The sequence below is a fragment of the Tupaia chinensis genome, unplaced genomic scaffold, assembly GCF_000334495.1.
Source record: "Tupaia chinensis unplaced genomic scaffold, TupChi_1.0 Scaffold000460_1, whole genome shotgun sequence".
In the NCBI taxonomy this organism is placed as follows: domain Eukaryota; kingdom Metazoa; phylum Chordata; class Mammalia; order Scandentia; family Tupaiidae; genus Tupaia; species Tupaia belangeri.
The window spans coordinates 1,625,030-1,652,065 of record NW_006159969.1 but is presented as its reverse complement, the minus strand read 5'-3'; the positions used below and the strand labels follow the sequence as shown (position 1 = coordinate 1,652,065).

Below are 27,036 nucleotides of genomic sequence, written 5' to 3'. Positions count from 1 at the left end.
AGAGAAAGCAAGCTGCAGTCTACTATGTGGGAGTAAAGCATGTCAATCACTACACCACCTGTTGGACCCTAAAGGAACATTTTCATCTTTCTTTTTTTACATATTTTGTTATCAAATATTATTAAGGAACCAACTCCATTTTTACTCCATTTATATTTCCCTGAATTACTTCTTTCATGTAATGAGGACAAATTCTAATAAGATGAAATCTAATTGAATTTTCCTAATTAGCATATATGTACTCTGTGATAACTTTTTTTTTTTCTTTTTTTGGAGAGGTTTTTGCTATAGGGCCCATGCGCTCGCCAGACAGACAGAGAGAGACAGAGAGATAGAAAGTGAGAAATCACCCCCTCCCCAGGGGGGATGGCCACGCCGCAGTCCCTTCTCCTCCATTCTCCTCTCGGGATTTTGGGCACACACGCACACACGCCCAGCATGAGTTTAAGCCACCAGGTCCAGGATTCGAACCGCGGTCGACTACATTGGAGTCCAGCGACATAGCCATTACACTAACTGCTAGTCCCATGTGATAACTTTTTTGATAATTGACATTTGTTCTATGTTTCATTCCCTTGTTAAGGCATAAAATAGAGGATAGTGCACATTTGCAAGGTAACATCTCTCCTACATTGTTGAGGTAATATCAGTGACATTTGATAATCAAATAAGATTTACAGAGATAAATGATATTAGTGAGTAAAACAGACAGTACACAGAGCTACAGTTTACTGTAATTACTCCTAAAGCCAGAACAAGGTCTGTTTCAGAGCTATTAAACTGAAAATTTAGATTTAAAGTTTGTATCCGTGGTAACATTCATCCACTTTAACACAGGAAAATAGATTGGAGAATTTTATACTATCTGTTGTCAAATTAAGCCCCAAAGTAATTAAGTTGATCTAGATTAAGCAAAAGGCAGATATTTTTGGCAGTATTTACTAAATAGTAGTCGAATTTTAAGGAGGGTTGTGTTAGGAATACAAAGATCATTTTCTGGGTATTTCTCTGGTAATAAAAGTAACATATTTTAATGCTACCTAAAGAGAAAATAAATAAAATTTGCAAAATATGAGATTAAGAGTAATTTGCTTATGCCTAGAATAAATTTATATTGAAGCATTGTTTTAAATTCTTCAGAATGTCATTGTCTGTGGCTAGCAGATGGCATGGTGGTTAAGGTGCTGGACTCCCACATGGCTGACTGTGGTTCAAGTCCTGGACCTGGCAGCTTGCTTTCTCTCCCTCTGTCCCTCCCTCCCTCTCCCTCTGTGTGTGTGTGTGTGTGTGTGTGTGTGTGTGTGTGTCTTTTTGGTCAGACTGAAAATAAACAAATTGATGAAATTAAATGAATAAGTATTTTTAAAAAATAAAAAGAAGATCATTGTCCTCTGTGGACAGTTAAACATGGTGACCGTATCTCTTTCATTCTACTCCCTTCCTAGGAAGGTTATCTTTTTCTAAGACTTCCCTAAGTATAGATTTCTCCTTCTAGACTAGACTTCTCTTCTGAGTTGCATACCTTATATATAGCTGCCTAATTGGAAACCTCTCCAGTATATCTTAAGTGTCTTAAATGCATCATGTGTAAAATGAAAATCATCATCTTCCAACTGTATCTGGTTCTCTGAAATTGCCTATCTTCATAGATGGCAGCTACAGCCAACTAATTGGATATTCAAGGCAGAAATCTGAGACTATAACTGACATTTACTCTCTCTCAGACCCCTGTATCATAGCATCACTGAATTGTCAGTTTCACTTTCTAAATTGTAAATGTCTTCCTTTGCCTTTCCATTGCTAGCATTAGGCTCTAGCTGTCATCACTTCTTATACTACATATAACTTCCTGTCTGTTTTATCTTCCTTCCACTTTTGCCCTATCCAATTTGTTTCTTTTTTTTAAGAATTACTTTTTATTTAATTGTATTCATTATCATTGTTTTATTTTATTTATTTTTTTGAAGTTGACCAGAGAGAGAGAGAAGGAAAGTGAGAAAGCAAGCTGCCAGGTCCAGGACTTGAACCGCAGCCAGCCATGTGGAAATCCAGCCGCCTTAACCACCATTGCCACCTCCCAATTTGTTTCTTTATCCATACTATAATTCAGAATAATCCTTTCAAATTTAATCATAACAAACTGTCCTTCCTATCATTGACTTCTTTTTTAATACATTTAGTTTTATTGTAACAAAGGAACTTGTACACATTTTCTTTTTCCTTTTTTAATTAATTAATTTATTTATTATTACATATTATCACATGTCTTTATAGTATACATTTCTTTTTCCAACACAAATACCATTCATGTCAGTCAAGAAAAAGATATTACTATATACATTATCATCAGCAAATAGTTTCTCATTTTTTGTTGATTAAGCATACTTTTACCCATTTTTTCCTTCCCCTTTCCACTCCCTCCCTTCCATAATAAACCTTTAAATTCTTTTTCATTTTATTTTTTAAATTAATTTATTTATTTACATTTAATCACATCTTTACAGTGTTCAACACTTATTTTCCCAGCACAAATACTGTGCATGTCAGTCAAGCCAAAGATATTACTCTATAACTTATCAGCAAATAGCTTCTCATGTTTTTGTCAATTAAGCATACTTTTACTTTTTTCCTTCCCCCCTCTCCCTTCCATACTAAATTTTTTTCCATATTTTATTGATTCACAAAATATGTTAAACTAGAAGTATGGACAAAGCAAGAATCTAGTCACAAGTGTCCTGTAATTTACTTCTGAAATAATTTTTTTTTCTGAAACTTTTAAACTTAATTTACATTCATTTCCTAAGCATTGTCACAGCATACAAATGTGATTTCCCATCCAGAGTATACTGCATAGTGGCTTAGTCATGCATGCTATCATCAAAAATTTTCCATTTCTGGGACCAGCAGTTAGCATAATGGCTATTTCTGGACTCCCATGTAGTCGGCCACGGTTTGCGTCATGGACCTGGTGGGTTAAAACTCACACCGGGCGCATGTGCATGCGTGCCCAAGATCCCAAGAGGAGAATGGAGGAGAAGGGATTGCAGCGTGGCCATCCCTGTTCAAATGGTAGGTACTTGAACCTATCAACAACTCAAGACAGTACACAAATCCTTAAAATCGGACAACAAAGCCTAGAAGAAAATCAGCAATGTTTTAGTCAAAAGTTATAAAATTCAGTTTCTCCAAATTAATCTCATGTACTTCGTCTTCTGTTGTAGTTTGATTGTCCTGATTAAATTCTGAGATATAATATTCAACCCCAGACTTGCCCCTATGATTAAGTTGGCCATTTTCTTAGTTTTTGAACTCTTATTTCTGTGTGACTGTATTTAATTTTCCTGCGTAGCACTCCCTTGAGAACTTCTTGGAGATCTGGTCTGGTGCTGGTAAATTCTTTCAGGTTTTGATTATCTGAGAATGTACTTGTCTTTTCTTCCCATATGAAGAATAATCTTGCCAGGTACAGTATTCTTGGCTGAAATCACTTTTCCCTTAACACTTTGAATATATTTTCCCATTCTTTCCTCGCTAGCATTGTTTCCAATGAGAGGTCTGCTGTTATCCTGATGGGATATCCTTTATAGGTAACTTGATGTTTTTCTTTTGCTAATCTTAGTGTCTTGTCTCTGTCTATGGTTTTGGTCAGTCTGGCTATAATGTGTCTTGGAGAAGATCTTCTTGGGTTGATTCTATTTGGAGTCTTTTGTATTTCTTGGGACTGGATCTTCGAGTGCCTTTTTAGGTTTAGAAAGTTTTCTTGTAGGATTTCATGGCATAGATTACATATGCCCTATGAGTCTCTTTGCCTTCTGGGAGATCAGTTATCTGAATGTTTGGATGTTTAATGGTATCTAGTATTTTTCATATATTCTCATTTGGGGGAGGCCATTTTCTCAGTCTTCGTGGTGGATTTTTCTAGGCTAGCAATTTTTTCTTCTACATCTGAGATTTGATTTTCTATATGATCTAGTCTGCTTTTAATACTTTTGAGGGAGATTTTTACTTCCTGTATTATAGCCTTCATCTCTAACGGTTCCATTTGATTATTTTGTAAAGTGTATAATTCCTCTTAGATCTTGCAAGAGTTTCCTCACCTTCGGAACTCATCAGCTCTTTTCTCCTTTCTCTTCTGCAGTTCATTGTCTCTCTTCTCTTCCATCTCTGTTAGCTTTGCCATTATGAATGTTCTAAATTCTTTATCAGACATTACCATGATTTCCATTAAACTATCTGTGGATGAAGAGGAGTTATTTTTTTTCCTTTGGAGGAGAGGTATTTTCTTGCTTTCCCATATTTCTTGTGGCCCTGTGGTGATTTCTAGTCACCTGATGGATGGTGTGTTTCTTCCTAATTCTTGAAGTTCAATCTGAACATTCAGGAGTGAGCAGAAAGAGGCCATCTGGAATCTCTTTGTCATACTGTTGTGATCCCTTTTTGCAGCAGATTCAGTAGATATTGAGGAATATGTTAACCCTAATAGTATTTTGATATTTGGCTATAGTTCCCTTAGATCCGTCTAGAGAAACATTGAGGAGCGGAATATTGAGGAGCGGAAAGATGAGATAAAAGATAAAGAAAAGAAAAAAGAGAGAAAAACAGTAACAACAAAGAAAGAGGAAAAAAGGCAGGAAAAAATTTAAAACTAAAAAAAATTATTATTTTTTTTTTTAAAGCACAAAATAGATAACCATGTGGCATATGAAATCACTAGTTCTCAGGAACTTCAATGTGGAATCTTCTTCTGATGGCCTGCCTCTTGCCTCTCCTGCCTAGGTGGGAGGGGGAAAGGGGATTATTAACAAGACAAAAGGCAGGACTGAAAGCAAGAGAACACTTTACCTTGAAACATTTTTTAAAGGAAAAATTACCCAAAAAAATGAGGAGTCAGAAACAGAGAGAGACAGACACACAGAGACAGAGATAGAAGGCTAGAGGAACTCCCTACCACTCAAGCTTGTGGGCTGGAGGCCGAATTATCAGTAGGAAATCTTCATTTCTCTTTAGTCCTGAAATCACTAGTTCTTAGGAGCCATGAGGATTCTTCTGATACCCTGCCTCTTGCCTCTATTTTTTTTTTTCACATTTTATTGATTCACAAAAGATCTAAATTATGGACAAAGCTAGAATCCAGTGATAAGCACTGTTATTTTCTTCTGAAACATTTTTTCTCTCTCTCTCTCTTCATTTCTCCTTTTACTAAAGAGAGGTATAAACTAACTTATTTGCAAAAAAAATTAGTTCTTCTGATACCCTGCCTCTTGCCTCTATTTTTTTTTTTCACATTTTATTGATTCACAAAAGATCTAAATTATGGACAAAGCTAGAATCCAGTGATAAGCACTGTTATTTTCTTCTGAAACATTTTTTCTCTCTCTCTCTCTTCATTTCTCCTTTTACTAAAGAGAGGTATAAACTAACTTATTTGCAAAAAAAATTAGATTAATTTCAATTTGGTCTGTTCTTTGCACAAAGCCCCATAAAAATTCAATTTCTGATGCAAGGCAACAGATACTATTGTATTATTGAACTTATACAAATAACCATTCTGTTACAAAATTAGACTGCTCACAAATATTTTCCAATTCCAGAAGGGGTCAGGAAGGGAGAAAAGTTTATGTTTCACTTTAAAAAATTATTTTTTTTAACAAATTACAGAACCCAACAACTAAAAAGAAAACAAAAACCCTTAAATCTGGAAGACAAAACATAGAAGAAAATCAGTAATGTTTTAGAAAACTGTCATAGAATTCTATTTTACCAGTTCAGCCAAGTGTAATCTCTCATTTGTTGAATTTGCAGTGTTACTGTGATCTTACCTTTCCATTAGCATTCAACATTATTATTATTATTTTTTAAATTTATTTATTTTTTAAATACAGGTTTTTGTTATAGGGCGCTTGCGCTTGCTAGAAACACACAGACGAGAGACAGAAAGCGAGAAATCACCCCACAGGGGGGATGGCCTGCCACAATCCCTTCTCCTCCATACTCCTCTTGAGATCCTGGACATGCACGCACACGCGCCCCATGTGAGTTTAAGCCACCAGGTCCAGGACTTGAACCGGGGTTGACTACATGAGAGTCCAGCGACATAGCCATTACACCAACTCTTCATCCCAACATTCAACATTATTATTGATATTTCAGAACTTGTTCCTACCATTAAGTTGACCTTTTTCTTGGTCATTTTTTGTTCCCTTGTCTCTCTTAGTTTTCCTGGTATAGTACGCCCTTCAGAACTTCTCGAAGAGCTGGTCGGGTATTGGTAAATTCTTTCAGGTTTTGTTTATCTGATAATATTTTTATCTTTTCTTCCCATATGAACGATATAGTCTTGCCGGATGTAGTATTTTTGGTTGAAATTGTTTTTCACTTAACACTTTGAATATGTTTTCCCATTCTTTTCTTGCTCACATTGTTTCCGATGAGAGATCCAATGTTAACCTGATAGCATATCCCTTGAAAGTAACTTGACATTTTTATCTTGCCAATTTTAGCATCTTATCTCTGGCTTTGGTCAATCTGGCTATAATGTGCCTTGGAGAAGATCTTTTTGGTTTGATTCTATATGGTGTCCTTTGTATTTCTTGGGTATTTGAATGCCTCTCTAGGTTTGGAAAGTTTTCTTCAGGACTTCATGGAATAGATTATCAATGATGCCCTTATTAGTTTTTTCACCTTCTGGGATACCAATTATCCAGGTGCTTGGGCGTCTAATGGTATCTAGTATTACTCATATATTATTTTATTTGGGGGGGTTATTTTCTCAGACTTTTTGGTGAATTTTTCTAGGTCAGTTCTGTCTTCTACATCTGAGTTTTGATCTTCTGCATGATCTAATCTGCTTTTAATATTTTCAAGGGAGGTTTTGACTTCCTGTATCACTAACAGAAAATTATCTTCATCTCTAACAGTTCCGTTTTATTCTTTTTTATGGTGTGTTTTTCCTCTTTCAGATTGTGGAATAACTTCCTCGCTACCTGGAACTTGTCTCTTCTCTGCATTTTCTGGAGTTCGTTGTCTCTCTTCTCTTGGATTTGTTAGCTTTGTCACTATGACTATCCTAAATTCTTTATCTGACATTTCCATGAGTTCCATTGTACTATCTTTGGATGATGAAGAGCTGTTCTTTCCCCTTGGGAAAGAGATATCTTCTTGATTTCCCATATTTCTCATGCCTCTCCAGTGGTGGTTTCTGGTCATCTGATGGATTATACATTACTTCCTATCTTCTGGCTTTTTTTCTGGGCATTGGGCCTGAAGAAGAGGTTTAGGGCAGAGGCTTTCCAGGTAAAGGGGCAGGGCTAGATCCACAGATGTACATGGATTCTGGATTTTCCCTGCATGTTGGACTGGAAGAAGTGGTTTAGGGCAGAGGCTAAGTGGTTTAGGGCAGAGGCTTTCCAGTTAAAGGGACAGGGCTAGGCCCACCTCAGATGTACATGGATTCTGGCTTTTCGCTGGGTACTGGGCAGGAACTTGTACACTTCTAACGTTTAAAACTGGCCATCACCTTTCCTTTCCAATGAAACAGAAAGAAAAATTTTTAAATAAACAGGAACAAAATTATAATAGAGAATGTTAATTCCAGATAAGATCCTACAGGGTCTGTTGATTCTCCCGTCGAATGGCAGGGAGGTCTCAAGTCACCATTAGGAGAGAATTTTATTTTTAAAAGGTCATTTTAAGCAGCAAAGTTGTTTGTTAATCATCACAATTAAACATGCTAAAGGAGAAGACATATTGTCAAAATGCCCACTTAACTTACCCAGACATCTCAAACCCACCCTTTGCTGACATTCTCTGACCCTAGTTCTTTACTTTTTTTTCTTTTTTTTAAACAAGAGAAAGTAGACATCTACATGTCAGCAAATGCTAACTGTCCATATTCACATAAAGACATAGTATAATCTCTGAACCGAATAATATACAGAGAAAGGAGGAAAAAAGCTGGAGTTCTATGTACTTCTGCACAGGGGCCTAGCACCTGGCAGCTTCCAGCAGAGTAAAGGAACCAGGTTTTTCATTTTTCCTACAGAGCATCATGGTGTTGACTCAAAACAGTTTTTTTCTTTTTTTTTAGAAAGGAAGGGATAAAAATGAATTTGGAATAGAAAGGGGTAGAGATTTTTTTCCCCATTGTATTTTGTTCAAGGTTTTTACCTCTAAAATAAGTTGAGAATCATGGTGTAGAGAAAAGAGAACTCAAGAACAAGGTGACTGAGTTAAAGAGGGAAGAAAAAAAAGAAATGAGACTACAACTTGCTCCTGGGGACTGGAAAAAATATTTTTAAAAAGAGGATTGTAAACCATCAGTGTTCTATCAGTCATCATCTCCTTCATCCACCTCTTCTTCCTCCCCTTCATCATCATCTTCATGTTCTTCACCTTCATCCTTATCTCCTTCTTCATCAATATTTTCCATTCCTTCTTTTTAATCATTATCATCTCTCCTTCCCCTTCTTCATCACCATATCAGAAACTGAGTAGTATTGTAATGGATTTTACCAAATGTCATCTTTGATGACCTCTCTTAACTCATCTGCACCTGTATCAGAATGGTCAGTAAACCAAGTAAAGAATCTCTGTTTCCTTATGCTTCCTCTTCCTGCTCGCTTTACTCTGCATTTGACTTGAATGTTTCATCAAGTCCTTTCCAGATTTCTGTTTGATATCAGTGGACTTTGAAGATGGATCAACCCTCATTAAGATGAAATTCTTTGGAGAGAATTGTAGTTTTGAAGTAAGCATTTTCATCAAAATAAAAATCTATTCTGGGGACCAGCAGATAGTGTGCTTAAGGGCGCTGGACTCCCACATGGCCAACCATGGTCTGAGTCCTGAACCTGGCAACTTGCTTTCTCACTTCCTCCTCCCTCCCATGCACTCACTCACTCACTCTGTCCCTCTGTGTTCAAATTAAAATAAATAACGTTAAAAAAAATAATTTGTAAAAAATCCATTCTATAACTTGATTTAATATCTTCAAATTCTTTCACTTCGACTCTGGTCAAATAATGCAACACCTCTTTGTCTTCCTCCCCAAGCAGTGCAGACATTTGTGGATGGTTGACAGAAGCTGTTACCCCAAAATTTGGGATTTTAGCAATGAGTTCTGACCTCTTCTGGAAAAAATTATTGGCAAAGTTTGTTATATTTCTGTTCTGCTTTCAAAATATCCTCACTGGCTTGTTCATTAAGTCTGTCTATTTCATTCTGTACTTCATCCATATGTTCAGTTGCTTCTTGTTACTCTTTCTCTCCCTTGATAAGTCCAGAGAGGCCGACGCCTTCTCCAGTCTTGAGGGGACAGTCTTTGCTTCTTCATCAGATTGTCACTTGGGGGCCATGCTTTCAGGAAGGTCCAGGCACCAGGCCTAAGCTGGAGATAGGTGTGTTTTTAATAAAGTCTTGCGTGGCCAAGCCCTGGTCTATTTCTCCAGCCCCACCTCACACAATGCTTTCCTCTAGTCTCCATGCTCCAGCTATATTGCCCTTTTTTATTTCAAAAGAGTGCCACCATCCCTCGTGCCACAAGGTCTTTGAACATACTGTGTTTCATCTGTCTAGAATGTCTTTCCTTCTCTCTTTCACCTAGTTAACTCCCACTCATCTTTTAGATGTGTACTCCATGCATTTCCCAGGATTCCCTTCTCTGATCTCCCTGAGGAGGAGGGGAGGGGAAACCTAACTAGGATTCTCTGCCTCTCCTTCATGGAGCTTCTGACAGTGGTGATGTTTTTATTTATATATTTATTTTACTAGTATTTCTCTTACTAAGTTATAAGTTCCACAAGGATTGTGTCTGTTTTTTTGTCTTCCATTGTTCCCCCACTGCCTGATATAATAATGGCACATAAAAAGCATTCAATAAATATTTGCTAAGTGGTTGACATGACAGACTCAAAGCAGAAATTGTGTTGAGAAATACTTACAGTAGATAAGACTAAACTTTTCCATATTTAATATCTGTACATGAAGGTGACATTATGGAAATGTTTGAAAAGTAATCATATTGTCCTAAGAAAATTATTTTATACTTTGTATGCCTCACACTCTTGATTATGTATGTATATTTTTATTTTATGTAATACCAACCTTTATTGTAATTTTCTCACAGACATCCTAAACATTTTCAACATTTCTTATATTAGGTCATCAGGAAAGTCATGATGCATTTTTCTGTGTTTTTCTATACAAAAATGTGTCATGACTTTTGTGTCAACCCAATAATAATTACCACTTTAAATGACTATATGTAAGAAAATTATTTAGATGTTCTCAGCTGAAGTTAATTTAGGAAGTGGCACTCTTGACTTAGTTTGTGATTACTTTATTACAAAGATAAATTTTTAAGAGATTATAGTACCTTTTTGGGGGGTAGAGGTTTTTGCTGTAGGGCACATGTGCTTACAGGAAAGACAGAGAGAGACCAACAGAAAGTGAGACATCACCCCCACCCCCGGGGCGGGGGGGAGATCGCCACACTGCAATCCCTTCTCTCAGGATCTTGAGCACGCACTCACACGTGCCTGGCATTAGTTTAAGCCACTGGGTCCGGGACTCAATCCGTGGTCGACTACATGGGAGTCCAGTGACATAGCCATTACGCTAACTGCAGGTCCTGAGATAATAGTACTTAACACTACCGTTATTGAATTTCTTCTATGTTGCAGACTCTTTAGTAAATGCTTTACAAACATTGAGACTTCAAAGAATAAGAATCAAAGTGAATATAATTATCCTTATTTTTGCTCAAGTTCATTAGTTAATTAAGCATATCTGGAATTTGAACTCAGGACTGCCTATTTCCAAGGCAGTCTATTTGCTATGCCCCGATGCTAACATTTTAAATTGTAGCAATAAGAAAATTGGAGAGACTAATTGAAAAATGCATTCCAGGTGTAGTATTTTGTCAAACAGATTATAGAAAATTACCTAAGGGCCTCTTAGCCATCTTTCCTCTTCCACGGGAGCCAACACCATTAAAGTCTAGCTGTGTTGTTTCAGTGGGAACAAGATCTACCCTGGACACAGGAGGCGCTATGCCGGGACTGACAGGAAGGTTTTCCAATTTCTTAATGCAAAATGCAAGTCTGCAGTCCTTCCCAAGAGAAATCCTGAGCAGATAAACTGGACTGTTCTCTACAGAAGAAAGCACAGAAAGGGACAGTCAGAAGAAATTCAAAAGAAAAGGACCCACCGTTGCAGTCAGAGTCCAGAGGGCTATCACTGGTGCATCTCTTCTGTTATCATGGCCAAGAGGAACCAAAAACCTGAAGTTAGAAAGGCTCTTGTGATAACAAGCTATCAGGGCTGCCAAGGAAGCAAAAAAGGCTAACTAATAACTAAGCAAGCCTTTAAAAAGACAGCTAGCAATGGCTACTGCTAAGGCTCTTAAAAAAAGCAGCACCTAAGCAAAGATTGTAAAGCCTGTTGAAGGTTTCTGTTCCCAGAGTTGGTGGAAAACAGTAATTTAGCAGATCAGATTTTTAAATAAAGATCTAACTATTAAAAGAAGAAGAAAAGAAAAGAAAATTACTTAAGGAGAAAAAACTGAATTGTTTCTTGATTTAGGCACAAAGAAATGTTTTTTAACAATAACAGTTTTCAAATAGTAAAGTTACTAGGAAGAAAAATAAAGTAAACTAACATTTTTGTAGTTGATATTTTCAAACTTTTTAAAAATGGCTATAATGATTTTATGTTTCATAAAGAAGTTTATCATCTATGTGAAAGAAAATCCAGACCACAGAGTTCAACATTTTTTAACAATAATAGGATTAATTTACATGTGTTATTTTATAACATGCTTTCTAAAATTATTAATGATGTAAAGCTTTCCATATCAATAAATATATGGCTATATAGCCTTTCAATTATGTAGCATACTGTACTCTATTTGCATTCTTTTTTTCTTTTTTTTTTTTTTTTGAGAGGTTTTTTCTATAGGGCGCGTGCACTCGCCAGACAGAGAGAGACAGAGAGATAGAAAGTGGGAAATCACGCGCCAGGGGGGATGGCCACACCGCAATCCCTTCTCCTCCATTCTCCTCTCAGGATCTTGGGCACACACGCACACGCGCCCGGTGTGAGTTTAAGCCACCGGGTCCAGGACGCAAAACGTGGTCGACTACGTGGGAGTCCAGCGACATAGCCATGTTTATTGGACATTCGTTATTTCTTTTTGTGATTTGCCATTCATGTCTTTTTCACTGTTTTTTCCACTGATGCTAAAATCTATACATTGTATTTTCATTGTCATTCATTTTAAGTGTCCTTTTTGATGCATCTTTCATTTGGAAAGATGTGGTTTAATTTCCAAATATGTGCAGTTTTTAAAGATATCTTATTATTTCCATTTAAATTCCAGTAGTTGAGAATTTGATCTTTTTTTTTTTTTTGAAGAGGTTTTTGCTATAGGGCACATGCGCAAGACAGAGAGACAGAGAGACAGAAAGGGAGAAATCATTCCCCAAGAATTTGGTCTTTTAAAATTTGTTGAACATTTAGTCTATCTTAACCACTGTGTCATATGCATCTGAAAAGAATATCTTTTTAAATTGTTCGGTATATCTATAAATGTTAATTAAGGTTGATGGTGTTTTTTAAACAGTAGTTTTATTAATTTTTACCTGTGTAAGCCACTGGCTCCAGGACTCAAACCAAGGTCAACTATGTGAAAATCCAGTGATGTAACCATTACACCATCTAATGTTTTCATGTAAATATTTCTTAAAAGAGAGAAAGATACAATCTGCATACAGATTTTTCATTTAGAAAAAATTTCTCACCACCATACACAGTGGTGAGAGAGGAATGTTAGAATTTCCATTTCTGGGGCCAGCAGGTGGCGTGGCAGTTGAGGTGCTGGGTAGACTCCCTCATGATTGACCACAGTTCAATTCTTGGACCTGACACCTTGAAAATCACTCTGAGCACATGTATGCATGCCCAAAGTCCCAAGAAGAGAATGGAGGAAAAGGGATTGTAGCTTGGCCATCCCCCGTGCTCAGTGATTTCTCACTTTCACTCTTGCTGTCTCTCTGCTTCCCACCCTGAGAGCACACATGCCTATTGCACAAACATTTAGAAAAAATTTCCCATTTCTGTATACAGATTTGTATCTCTCTCTGTCTCTCTCTCTTTTCTTAAGAATTATTTATGTGGAAACATTAGATGGTGTAATGGTTACATCATTGGATTCTCACATAGTCAACCTCGGTTTGAGTCCTGGAGCCAGTGGCTTACACAGGGTATGTGTACATGTATATTCAAAATCCGGAGAGGAGAATGGAGAAGGAATTTTGGTGTGGCCATCCCCCCATGGGAGATTTCTCACTATCTTTCTCTCTGTCTCACTCTATCTCTGGTGAGCATACATGCCCTATAACAAATATCTCTCCCCCTAAAATTATTTATTTAATTTTATTTACTGTTTTTAACTTTGTTTTTTTCTTTATTTGCTATAGTGCATATGCACTCACCAGAGTGGAGAAGGGGAGTGAGAAAGCAAGCTGCCAGGTCCTGGACTTGAACCATGGTCAGCTATGTGGGAATCTAGCACTTTAACCACCATGCCACTTGCTGGCCCTGTTGTATATCTTCATGTTATTAATTTGCTTAATGTGTGTGTGGTTTTTTTTTTTTTGAGAGGTTTTTACTACAGGGCGCATGCTCACCAGACAGACAGAGAGAGACAGAAAGCAAGAAATCACCCCCCATGGGGGATGGCCCCACTGCAATCCCTTCTCCTCCATTTTCCTCTTGGGATCTTGGGCACACATGCACACACGCCTGGCGTGAGTTTTAAGCCACCAGGTCCAGGACATGAACTGCAGTCTATTACTACATGGGAGTCCAGCGACATAGCCCTTACACTAACTGCTCGTCCCTGCTTAATGTGTTTTAAAACTTTGGCATTAAGTTCATACATGTTTACGATGATGTTTTTCTGATTTTCTATCATGAAATGTCTCTCTTGTTAGTCTTTTAAAAAATCTGCTACTAAATATCACTTTAACTTTTTTACGCAGTTCAAATATGTTGTATTAATAGATAATATACAATTGAATGTTGCTTTTTGATTCATTCTAGTATCCTCTACCTTTTTACTGGACAGTTTATTCCATTTACATTTAATGTATTTATTGTTGCAGTTGGATTTAGGTTTTTTTATTTCATTATTTTCTTTGTTTCTCTGTTCTGTTTTTTTGTTCCTGTCTTTCTCCTTCCCTCCTGTCTTTTGACTTAATTGAATAACTTGAGAGGTTAATTTTAATTATTCGTTGGACATTTAGCTATCCATACAATATACTTTTTTTTTTTTTAAGAGAGAGAAATTTTTGCTATAAGGTGCTTGCGCTTGCCAGAGAGACAGAAAGCGCGAAATCATTCTAAGGGGGGGGTGGCCATGCTGCAATTCCTTCTCCTTTGGGCATGCATGTATATACACCCAGGGTGAGTTTCAAGACTTCAGTCCAAAACACGAACCATAGTCAGCCATGTGGAAGTTTAGTGCCTTAACCACCATGCCACCTGCTGACTCTATTCTTATTTTTAAAATATTCTTCTTACAATTCATGTATTACCACTCCACAAAAAATGTAAAAATCTTTAAATTTTATTAGGGTCCATCGCTCCATTCTTTTTTTATTTGTTAATTCATTTGTTTGTTTTAATTTGTTTGTTACAGGACTTGTGCACTTGCCAGAGAGAGATGGGTAGAGAGGTAAAGTGAGAAAGCACCCCCTCGAGGTGATAGCTATGCTACAATCCCTTGTCCTTTATTCTCCTTTCAGGATTTTGTGTACGCACACAGGCCCAGAGTGTATTTCTAGCTGCTGAGGCTAGGACTCGAACTCTCAGTCAGCTGTGTGACATCCAGCTGCCTTAACCACTATGCCTCCAGTGGCCATCCTTTGTCCCATAGCATTATGCCATAATTATCCTATTATGTACATCATAAATTTTATAATACAGTATTATAAATTTTGCTTTAAATAGCCATATATATTTTAAACAAACTAATCCATCTTTTTTCCTCTGTTCTTCAGGTTGAATAATTTTTACTGCTTTACAAGGTCATCAGATTTTTTCTGTTCTCTTTTTCATCTTTAAATTGCTGTTAAACTGATCTCATGATTTTTTTTTAAAGATATTTTGGTTTTTAGTCCCAGAATTTTCATTTGGCTCTTTTTCATAGTGTTTAATTTCTTTACTGATTTTTCTTGTCTTTTGTTCTTTGTGTGCTGTTTTCTCTATGTCCTCAATCAAAAAGTTTCATTCAAATTCATGATGGTTACTAATTGCAACATACAAATCATCTCAGTGTTGACTCCACTGATTGTATTTTCATACTTTTTCCATATGTCTAGTAATTTTGGACATTTTGAAATATTGTAGAGATTCTGGTTCTGTTAAAGTCCTCTGAGTATTAATGTTTCTTTGTTTTCTCACATTTCAAACTCTCTCTCCCTTCCAGTGGCCAAAAGTCGATTCTCTGTTCACTTATCTTAGCTCCTTGGAGTCTGTCCCAAACATGCATAGTTCAGACATCAGAGAGTCTGCATCTAGTATCTTGGCTTCCTCTCTGTGGCTCTTCTTGCTAGGATATCTTCTTTTACTTTCCAGGTATTCCAGTCATCCCAAATCTAATCTCAGATTCTTGAAGCTAGTAAAATTCCAGGTTTTCATCCTGGCGTCATACGAGGTCTGGCCACAGGCAAAAACCTATAGAAACAGACTCATACAGTACTTTTTCATTTTGCCAAGTGTCAAGTCCCCTTCATTTCTGTCTGCTTTTGGTTGCTCTCTAATGTCTTCACATAGTTATTTATGTTTTGTCCAACATTTATAGTTGTCATCCATAGGAGGGTTGATCTAATAGGAGCTAATTCACCATTACCAGAAGTGGAACTCTGTTTATTGTGTTCAAAGTATCCCTCTGGTTATCTTAGGATTACTAGGAGGGAAAGCATATCATTTACAAATAATAGAAATTCTGCCTGTAGCTTTTCCTTATCTTATATCTGGTTTAATTACATTGGCTAGTAACATGCTTAGCATCAGTTAGTAGGTGATCATTGAAATGCTAAAAGCACCCCCACGCTCACCCATGCTACAATCCTTTCTCTTCCAAATCTCTATCCTTTTAGGGATTTGGGACACACAGGTATACATACCTGGCATATTTTTCAAACCACCAGGTCTGGGACTTGAACCCCTTGATGGGACACGTGGGATCCAGCCACATCAACCACCAGGTCAGGGGCTAACCTCAGGCTCTCTTTTAAAATTTAGATATAATATTTTAGTTTATCTCGCCTTTTCCAAATCTTTTCTTCTTTTTGCTAGAGGGTGCATCTGCTTGCCAGAGAGAGAGAGAGACAGATAAAGGGCAAGAAATCATTCCCTGGGGTGAATGGCCAGGCTGCAGTCCCTTCTCCTCCCAGGATCTGGGGCACACACACACAGGCCCAGCATGAGTTTTAAGCCACTGGGTCTGGGACTTGAACCGTGTTTGACTACATGGGAATCCAGCAACGTAACCATTATACCATCTGCTGGTCCCCCTTTTCCAAATCTTAAGAAAATACTGTTTTTCTCCTTTGATATATTGGTATTATAGATTATCTTTCCCAGTTCTCTATTGTTGTTAACATTCTAAGAAGGCTAACAGTTGGGCAGTATACTTGTGTTGTATTTGGTTTCCTGATATTTTATTTATATTTCAATATTATAAAAATGTAAATGCTTTCTTAACCAATAGCAACATAAATGACTTTCAGGTTTTTTTGTTTTTTGTTTTGTTTTGTCAAACACATGGGAATGTTGGTGGCTAGAAGGCTGCTTTTCAAAAATCTCATGCATTTGGCTTGAATTGTGTATTTACCAAATCTGATTATTCCAGTTGTACATCTTATTGAGATTACATAGTATAATGAACTAATATTGACAAAACATGATTTAAAAAAATCGGGTTTTTTACTGAATTCTAAGTTGGATGCTTTGGAAAGCCTTGATAAAGCCAAGTTGTTTTTAAAGTTGCTCTTAAAATATATGTGAATGAAACAACTGACAAAGAAGAAGAAATTATAAAAATCTAGGACTCTACCTTGTTCAGCTTGCTACCTGAGTATCTTAAGTCTTAGAGTACCTTACTCTAATAATGAGAAATTTTAGAAAATATTGTAGTTCAGGCAAGAAAAAGGAAGTATAGGCAGAAAAATAGTCAAAGAAAAGTCCTTGGCCCTGCATTAAAAAAGATTAGTAAATTAATGTATATGTTTTAGTAATTATCTGAGTTATCTGTATATAATTTTTTTATAACTCTGCATTTTAACTCATCAGCTGTGTGTTGATAATGTCAAATAACAAGACTAGTTTTATATATCAAATGAATTTTGGCCTTTCAGGTTTTTATAATGACTTTTTTAAAAATTATTTTAATTTTATTGTTTTATTTGACCAGAGAAAGAAAAAAGGAAAGCGAGAAAGCAAGCCACCAGGTCCATGACTTGAACCAGTTGGCCATGTGGGAGTTCAGCACCTTAACCACCATGCCACCTGCCAGCTCCTTTAACTATTTAAAAAAACTCTCTCTCTGGTCAAATTAAAATAAATGAATAAATAAGTAAAATTAAATAAATAATTTAAAAAAACATACAAGAATATATTTTTCATTCTTTATGCTTATAAAATAGTAAGAATAAATTGCTACTTGAAAAATCAGAATAACTTGCTTATGAAACCATGTGAACCTTGTACTTTTTCAGGAAATAATTATTATATTCTTTAGTTTGTTTCATAGTTATTAGTACTTAGATTTACTATCTTTTCGTAAGTTCTTTAATTTCAGTGATTTACAAGAATTTCCTAGAATACTATCTACTATTTCCTCCAGATTTTAATAATATTGGCATGTAGTTTTACGCCCATTTGTTCTGTCATGTTTTGTTTTTTAATTTTGCTCTAGGGCACATGTGCTCATCAGAGAGAGACAGAGTCAAGGTGGGAAGCGAGAAATCACCCCCCAGGGGAGATGGCCGCACCACAGTCCCATCTCCTTCATTCTCCTCTCAGGATTTGGGGCACACACACATGCACACACATATGCCTGGTGTGTTTTTCAAGCTGCTGAATCCAGGACTACACACCTGTCCATGTGGGATGCAGCTGCCCTAACCACCATATTCCTGGCCCACTGTTTGTTCTTTCAACATAGTTACACATTACATGACACAGTCATGGATCACTTAACGATGGGCGTACATTCTGCAAAATGTGTCCTTAGTTTTGTCATGTGAACATCATAGAATGTACTTACACAAGCCTAGATGGTATAGCCTACTACCCACCAAAATTATATGGTATACCTTATTATAACCACTGAGAGACTATTGTCGTACATGCGCTTGCACTTGACTGAAATTCATCATGTAATGTGTGTCTACATATTTGGAAGTAGGTTCTAGGCCGCATATTAGAGATAAACTAGATTGCAATGTATAGGTACTCTGCCTTCATAGAAGTTTACAGTTTGAAAGAGATTACATTTTTTATAATTCTTATCATTTTCTCCACATATTGCTGTGTCTCATTTTCAGTTGAAATACATACATTCTGAGTTTTCTTTAGCTACACAAGTTATTGGCTTAATTTTTTGCATTTTTTTAAATTTATAGATTTTTGTCTATCATTTTTTCCTGTAGTGTATATGTTATCTATCATTTTTATTATCTTTTTTTAAATAATTAGTTTTTATTTTATTTATTCATTCTTTTTTTTTTAATTTGATGAGGGAGAGAGAGAGGGTGAGAAAGACAGAGAGAGAGAGAGAGAGAGGAAGTGAGAAAGCAAGCCACCAGATTCAGGACTCGAACCCTGGTTGGCCATGTGGGAGTGTCTAGCACCTTAACCACCACACTACCTGCTGGTCCCATTTTTTTCTATTTTCTAACATAGCTTCTCCCACTTTCCTTGGTTTGATTTGTTTAGGGTTTTTTTGTTGTTGGTTTTACTGTGAAGGCTCAATGACATGGATTATGTCAGTGATCGCAAAAAATATGGATTTTTAAAATTGATTTTTTGCTTTTGTTTTGAAGGTTTTTTTGATTTGGATTTTTGTCTAGAAGGATCATATTTGGGTCTCAAATGGTACATTGTTCTTACTTGGCTATTAATTTTTTTTAATTATGATTTTTTTTCCAAGAAATCTTTTGTGTTAATCTCAATTCTCATTAATGTGATTTTCTTTGCTTTTTTAGTTTCTCATTTGCCTTCTTGAAGAACTTTTTATTTTCAATTAGCAATAATCGCGCCTCGGATAAACCTCATTGGCTACGATACTGCCACTGCGCAAAGCTAAGAACTTTTTATTTCATGAATGTTTTGTTTGATTCCCTGCATGTTATTTTTCTTTGTCAAGGCAACACCTTCTCTGCAGCTTCCTCATCATGTTAGAAGGCAAATTTATTTTGTCTGATATAATTACAGCTCCTTATAGCTGCTAAAAATAAGGATATTTTCACCTGTTTACATACCAGTTGATATCACAATGTGCACACCAGTCAAGTTTTAAGAAACTACTATATGTAATACTATCATAACTAAGAGTAATCAGATTTTAAAAAGAAAGATAGAAAGGTTTTGGGTCAGTGTGTGGTATGGTGGTTAAGGTACCCACATGAATGTGTTTGTGATTTAACTCCTGGACCCAGTAGGTACGTGCATGCCCAGAATCCTAGGAGCTGAAGGAATTGTGGCATGGACATCCCCCAGGGGTGGTGATTTCTCACCTTCTCTCTCTCTCTCTCTCTCTCTTTCATGAGAGCACACATGCCCTATAGGAAAAATATTAAAAAAAAAAAAAAAACTCTGGGTATGAGAAATCTCAAGAGATAACATCTATTTAGTGCCCTCATATATAATAATCCTTCCATAAATGTCTATTCAGATCAAGAATTGCTTTGGTACATTTAAATGCCTTTCTACTGATAAAATTGGTAGATTTGCCAGATTTTATGCCATAGAAGCAAAGATCATAACTGTTTGTGAGATATGTAAATGTTTATTTTAAATGTGCATATGAATTTGTTGTACAAGTAGAACATTTGATTTTTTAGTGCAGTATTTGAAATATGCAAAATTTAAAGCAATAACTAGCGTTATCACCAAAAAAAAAAAGTGAAATATTGCATGCAAACCATGATTTTAATCAGTAAGTAATGACCTCTAAGAATGCTGAGGTCTGTTTAGCAACATTTCCTAGAATGCAGGCATTAGCAGTTTTTCTCCTTTGTTAGATTTTTTTCTTCCTCTTGTAACCTGATTCCTGGTTGCAGTCTTAAATTCCATCTCCCCAAACCAGCACATCTTATACCGCAGCTTTAAAAAAAACTACTTAAGTCTCCCCATTATACTTCTGTGCCTTTGTGCATGTAGTTTGCTTAGCTGGAAATATACTTCCTTGTGACCAGCAGGTGGCATGGTGGTTAAGGTGTTGGACTCCCACATGGCCTATCATAGTTCAAGTCCTGGACATGATGGATTGAAACTCACACTAGGCATGTGTGTGTGCATGCCCAAAATCCTAAGAGGAGAATGGAAGAGAAGGGATTGCCACATTTCCATCCCAACTGGGGAATGATTTCTCACTTTCCCCTCCTCTGTCTCTCCAGTGAGCATATATGCTCTATGGCAAAAACAAAACAAAGACTCAGGAAATCAGTATTTTCCAAATGATCAGTGAATGATGTTAAAAGCAATGCTTGAGTAAAAGATCTGTTGAAAGTACAAGATAAGTTCATGATTTTTAATGTACAGAAAGTCCATTGATATGGTCTCAGATATTATACTGCAACTGAGCATTTGAAAAAAAAAGCTCTGGAGGACCAGCAGATGGCATAATGGTTACATTGCTGGACTCCCATGTCGACCATGGTTCAAGCCCCAGACACAGTGGCTTAAAACCCATGCCAGGCATGTGTGCATGCATGCATGTGTGCCCAAAATCCTGAGGGAAAATGGAGGAGAAAATACTGTGGTGTGCCCATTCCCCACCCCTTTTTCTTTCTCTGACAAGTGCACGCACCCAGTAGCAAAAATCTCTCTCAAAAAAAAAAAAAAATGTACTGGGGCTTGCAGTTAGCATTGGGATTAAGGTGCCAGATTCCAACACAGCTGACCATGGTTCGAGTCCTGGTCCTGGTGGCTTGAAAATCACTGGGCACGTGTATGTGCGTAGCCAAGACTCCAGGAGGAGAATGGAGAAGGAACTGTGCTGTGTGATGATTTCTCACTTTTGCTCTAATTGCCTCTATGTGTGTCTCTCTCTGGAACACATATGCTCTAAGGCAAAAACCTCTAAAGAAAAATATTTTTTTTTACATGCTATTGTATTTGTATTTGAGCTATAAAATCTTTTAAAATGGGCCTTAGTGAATAATTTACCATTTAATAGTCTTGAGAAATGTGATATGATAATGAAAAGAACAAAGGGTTTGGAATCATAGGATTTGTTTCAAATCTTTATCTTTGTGAGCTTTGGCAAATTCTATAGCTGCCTTATACCTTGGTTTCTTCTCCTCAAAAATGGCTGAAAAGTTTGCTGTGAGGAATAAATAAAATTGGAAGATTGTGTGCAAAACGCCTAGCAATAATTGGATGTACTAGTTTGTTGTTTTTAAAGAATTAGGTCTTTATGACTCTGGACCTAATAGCATGTTTTGCTTAGACATGTTAAAAGTGATAACAGTAGGAAAATAATCTCATTTACTTAAACTAGATTTATGCTCACTTGATACAGAATTTATATCTAATTCTCTAAACACTTATTTTAACTCTAACCCCATTAGAAGTTCCTTCTGCTTTTAAGCTGTTTATCAAATTATTTTTAAGACCTGTTATAACCATTATGTCATATTTATAGTGAACTATGCAATCTTTCACAATGTGAACACACTGAGGCCAGCTGGAAAATTTTCATGAAAGAGTAAAACGGGGGGCTAGCCAGGTGGCATGGTGGTTAAGGTAGCTGGATTCCACATAGCCCCCTGCATGGTTCAAGTAGTTCCCAGACCCAGCAATCTGAAAAATATGTTAGGCACATGTGCTTTTTCTCTGTGTCTCTCTCTCTCTGTCTCTCTCCTGCAAGTGTTCCATAGCAAATTAAAAAAAGAAGAAAGAAAGAGGCCAAATTAAACCTATGCTGACAAAAATTTAGTGAATTCCAAAAGCAATGTATGAGTTGCCTATTTTGATTATAAGTAAAAATTTTGAACATATTGTTAGATATTGACACAATGTGAGTCTCCACAGGTTTTAAAATAATTTAAATTTTGTTTGGAAATATTCATAAAAATACATAGCTAAGTATTTATTTGCAGTTACTACGTTTATAGAAAAACTTTTTTTCTTAAGGTGACCTAAATCTTTTTAATTTATCCTCACTGTTTCTTTTGTAATACAGCTTTTAAAACATTACTGAGTTTTCTGTTTTTTGAAGAGATATCCATTTCTTTTTCTTTAAGATTGGGACAGGGAGAAATTACTTGAAGCTTGGATGTCAAACCCAGAAAACTGCTGCCAACGATCAGGTGTTCAAATGCCAACTCCACCACCAAGTGGGTACAATGCCTGGGACACACTCCCTTCTCCAAGAACTCCAAGGACTACTCGCTCTTCTGTCACCTCTCCAGATGAAATCAGTTTATCTCCTGGGGATTTAGACACCAGTTTGGTATGGTTTAGTATTCAGTGTACTTGCCATAGCTTTGTTTTTGGTCTTAAAACTTTTATTTAACATTATTCCATAGAGCATCTGGATATGTTCTTAAAACTGAGTCCCATTTTTTTTTTTTTAGTTCAGTTATTTTTTATGCTTTCTTTTTTTTTTTTTAATTTCTCAGAGGGCATCTGCACTTGTGGGAAGAAACAGAGAGAAAGAGAAACAGAGAGAGAGAGCAAGAAAGCATCCCCTCTAGGACATGGTCATTCAGCAATCCTTTCTCCTCCACCTCTCCCTCCCTTTGAGATTTTGGTCCCAGACCTTGTGGCTTGCTTTCTCACCTTCCATCTCACTCTCACTCTCTCACTTTGTCTTTATCCGGTCAAATTAAAATAAAATAATAAATTAATTACAGTTAAATCATTCTTTTTAACAAATTCCATCTGCTTGAAGTTTTGAACACAGCATACTAAAATATTGAATGCTGAATTTGTAATCACCACACTGAATCATAAATACAAAAACATTTTCAATCATTTTTTGGAAGCTACTAGTTTTTAAATATTTACGATTGTAATGATTATATATTCATTTTAGTAAAGCATCTGGATTTTATCATCTAGATGCATTTTCATATTAAGAAACAGTACTGTGATTGTCTTTTTTTCCCAAAATTATTTATTTATTTGTTTGTTATTATTATTTATTTTTTAATTTGACCAGAGAAAGACAGAGAGAGAGAGAAAAGGGAAATGAGAAAGCCAACCTCCAGGTCCAGGGCTCAAACTGGTCTGCCATATGGGAGTCCCATGCCTTAACCACCACACCACCTGCCAGCCTTCATTTTCTGTATTTTTAATTGGTATACCATTGGTGTGCTACTATGGGAACATCTGAATTTTCTTGAATGATTCAACCACTCAAAATATATGATAATTATTAAAGCACTCCTCACTTTATCTGGACCTTTTTGCAAAACTGAATTCTAACTGTATAACTTGTATCTGTAAGATTATGAAGTTTGTTTCTGGTAGCTCAGTGTTCAGAGGACACACACTTTTGTAGCAGGATTCCTTGGGTTAGAAAACTTAAAATTGTAGGCCAGCCACCTCACAGTGCTTTAATGATAGGTGATCAGAGCCAAATCCCACCTGTCTGACCAAGATTGAGTCCTGGCCCCCAGTGCTTTGGAAAATACATGTAGACTGCATGTGTGCCTAACATCCTGACAGGGTAGAGAAATGGAGGGTGTGGGAGTTGAAAAGAGTGCAGAGTGACCAGGCTCCATTGGGAGATTTTCTCTCTCTCTTTCTCATGCACATGTCCTCTGGCTTAAAAAGAGAGAAAAAGCCTTAAATTGTTACTCTGAATATCCTGAGTTACTGTGTTAAAAACATGGAGTTACTTGTTTTGTAGATTTTTCATGGTAAGTAAAAGACATAATACTTAAGTGGTTATTTTACATCGTGCAATTTGATCTTGACCTGAATAGGCTATAATTATTTGTTTCTTGTATTCCTTTTCCAAATGCACAGTTGTTCATTAATACGTAAATGTGGAATTTAAGAGTTTGAATTTTGCATTAAAACATTTGAATTCCACAATAGTCTTTCGATATAAAGTAATCATGGAAGGAAACAGATGGCATGGTGGTTAAGGCACTGGACTCCCACATGACCGACTGACTACGGTTCAAGTCCCGGACTCAGCTTCAAATTCATGCCAGGTGCATGTGCATGTAGGCCCAAAATCCTGTGAGGCGAATGGAGGAGAAGGGATTGCACATGGCCATCCCCTCTAGGGGGTGGTTTCTCCCTTTCTGTCTCTGTCTTTCTAGAGAGCACACATGCCCTATGGCAAAAATCTCTTAAAAAAAAAAAAAAGTAGTAGTCATGGTATCTGTTACTTAGTCAAAGGTAGGCACATTAACTTTAACTACTTTAACTACTACTAAAATTTTGAAGCACTTTAAATTTTCTAATTACTGTAAAACACCTGTACTTTTGCTTTTATACTAGTGAACAAAATTAATGTATTATTTTGTCTCCAAACTGACTTTGTTTAAATCGCTGTTCTTCTTCCCCAGTGTGACATTTGTATGTGCAGTATTTCTGTATTTGAAGACCCAGTGGATATGCCCTGTGGACATGACTTCTGTAGAGGATGTTGGGAGTCGTGAGTATATGAGCAGCTTAGGCTCTTTTACTGCATGAAAGCACTGTGGTATAAGACTGCTTTGTTTCTGTTTTTAATGATTTGGATTATATATATTGGTTTTAGTTACACTGAAATGTGTTATACTTTACTAGTAAGGAAAAGTAGTTTTTTCTTTGACATCTCCCTGCTTCTTTAAGTATTTAGATTAATGTAAGTTATTTTTGAGAAAAAAGTATATATAAATACATTTTCTTAGTTGTTTTAATTTATATTACATCTAATGTAAAATTAAAGCATATATCTAAATCAGTTAGAATCAGTCTTATATCCCAAGAAATTTTTTTTGAGAGGTTTTTCCTATAGGGTATGTATGCTTGCCAGAACAACAGAGAGAGACAGAGAGATAGAAAGCAAGAAAGTAACCCCCCCAAGGGGGGATGGCCACGTCACAATCCCTTCTCTTTCATTCTCCTCTTGACATCTTGGGCACGCATGCACATGCGCCTGATGTGAATTTGAGCCACTGGGACTGAGGTTCGAACTGTGGTCAACTATATGGGAATCCAGTAACATAACCATTACGCCAACTGCTGGTCCCTATCCCAAGAATTTTTAACATTCATTTTTGTTTTCTCTGAATTTTTTTTATGAAAAGAAAAAAACCTTGAAAATCTGTAAGAATATGGATGTTCAAAATTCTATTTTAGGGGGCCGGCAAGTGGCATAATGATTAAGGTACTGGGTTCCCACATGACCAATCACAGTTCAAGTCCCAGACATGGCGGCTTGCTTTCTTGCTTTCCTTTTTTCTCTCTCTCTGTGGTCAAATTAATAATAATAATAACAGCAATAGCAAATGGAATTAAATAATTATTTTTGAAAAGTTCCATTTTAGTACATTGTAAGTTAAATAACTTCTAGATATGGTTGGGTATATATTACAAATGGAAGATTTATTTTGCTTCCCATGTTTATCGTTATTCTTTTATAAATCATGGTCTTGCCAAGATTTATGCTTTCTTAACATTCATTAGCTTGCCCTAATATTGCACTGTTTGAGAGTGGTTTATATACCAATGTAAAAGATCACTGTGATAAATAATACAATATCATGTTATCTCTGGAGACTGGAGACATATAAAGCTATTGTTTTATGACCTAAGCAAAGTGAGTCAGTAGTATTTAAGGAAATGTTAAAAATCAAAAGTTTTCCAACTTTTTTTTATGAGATACTAGGGGCCAGCAGTTAGCATAATTGCTGTGTTACAGTTTGATTATCATCTCCTCAGATCTTTTACATGAGACATCCACCATGCTTTGGTGTATAACAGAAGTTCATTATATTTCTTTCCCAATTCTCTGCACAGAATACCTAAAAGATGTGTACTAAAGAGTCAAAGTATAATCAAATTAGTAATTCTTAAACTGCCTTATTTTAAATGCAAATATGGTATAGTCATGAATATAAATACTCCCAGAAGTAAGTTTTAGTGCCACTGCTATAATAAGGGCTATCAACAGTTTTAACCAAAAAGCAACTAAGTCTTACTACCTTTGTGAATATTGTTTTGACCTTATAAATTCCTTAAGAGGTGTCAAGAACCCACATAGCTGTACAGAGTGTATTTTGAGAACTGCTACTTTTCAGCATTTGTCCTGAGTGCTTCACCCATCTTACTTATGCCAGAATGTTTTCCCTATCATGCAAGGTATACAAATACTTCTTAACTAGGAATGGAGGTCTAAATGTTCTTCTCATGGGATACATTAGAGTTTTGTTGAGAAAGTGTGTTTTTTTTTTTAATCATGATGAAAGTAGAGGGGAAGGTTTTTGTGGGGTTTTTTGGGGGGAGTGGGGGCAGAGATTTTTGCTATAGGGCACATGCACTCGCCAGAAAGACAGAGACAGAAAGTGAGAAATCACCTCCCAGGGGGGATGGCTACTCCACAGTCCCTTCTCCTCCATTCTCCTCTCAGGATCTTGGGCCCACATGGACACATGCCCAGCATGAGTTTAAGCTACTGGGTCTGGGACTTAAACCATGGTCAACTACATGGGAGTCCAGCGACATAGCCATTATGCCAACTGCTGGTCCCGGGGGAGGCGGGGGGGGGGGTTAAACATTTTAAATTTAAAATCCTAATAT

At 36.5% G+C, this 27,036-nt stretch overlaps 1 protein-coding gene and 2 pseudogenes across 4 annotated transcripts in view; 1 reads left to right on the top strand and 2 right to left on the bottom strand.

The window, feature by feature from the left end:
* Window positions 1-27,036, top strand: part of ANKIB1 (ankyrin repeat and IBR domain containing 1) — a 167,989-nt gene that overhangs the window by 85,675 nt on the left and 55,278 nt on the right. For all 4 annotated transcript variants that reach the window (XM_014590547.2, XM_006155542.3, XM_014590548.2 and 1 more), the window contains 2 exons: window positions 22,536-22,744; window positions 24,819-24,907. In XM_014590547.2, the coding sequence (XP_014446033.1) occupies window positions 22,536-22,744; window positions 24,819-24,907 (298 nt within the window). The remainder of the gene's footprint in view (window positions 1-22,535; window positions 22,745-24,818; window positions 24,908-27,036) is intronic.
* LOC106735613 (protein SET-like) lies at window positions 8,327-16,122 on the bottom strand (annotated as a pseudogene).
* LOC114009100 (uncharacterized) lies at window positions 19,242-19,370 on the bottom strand (annotated as a pseudogene).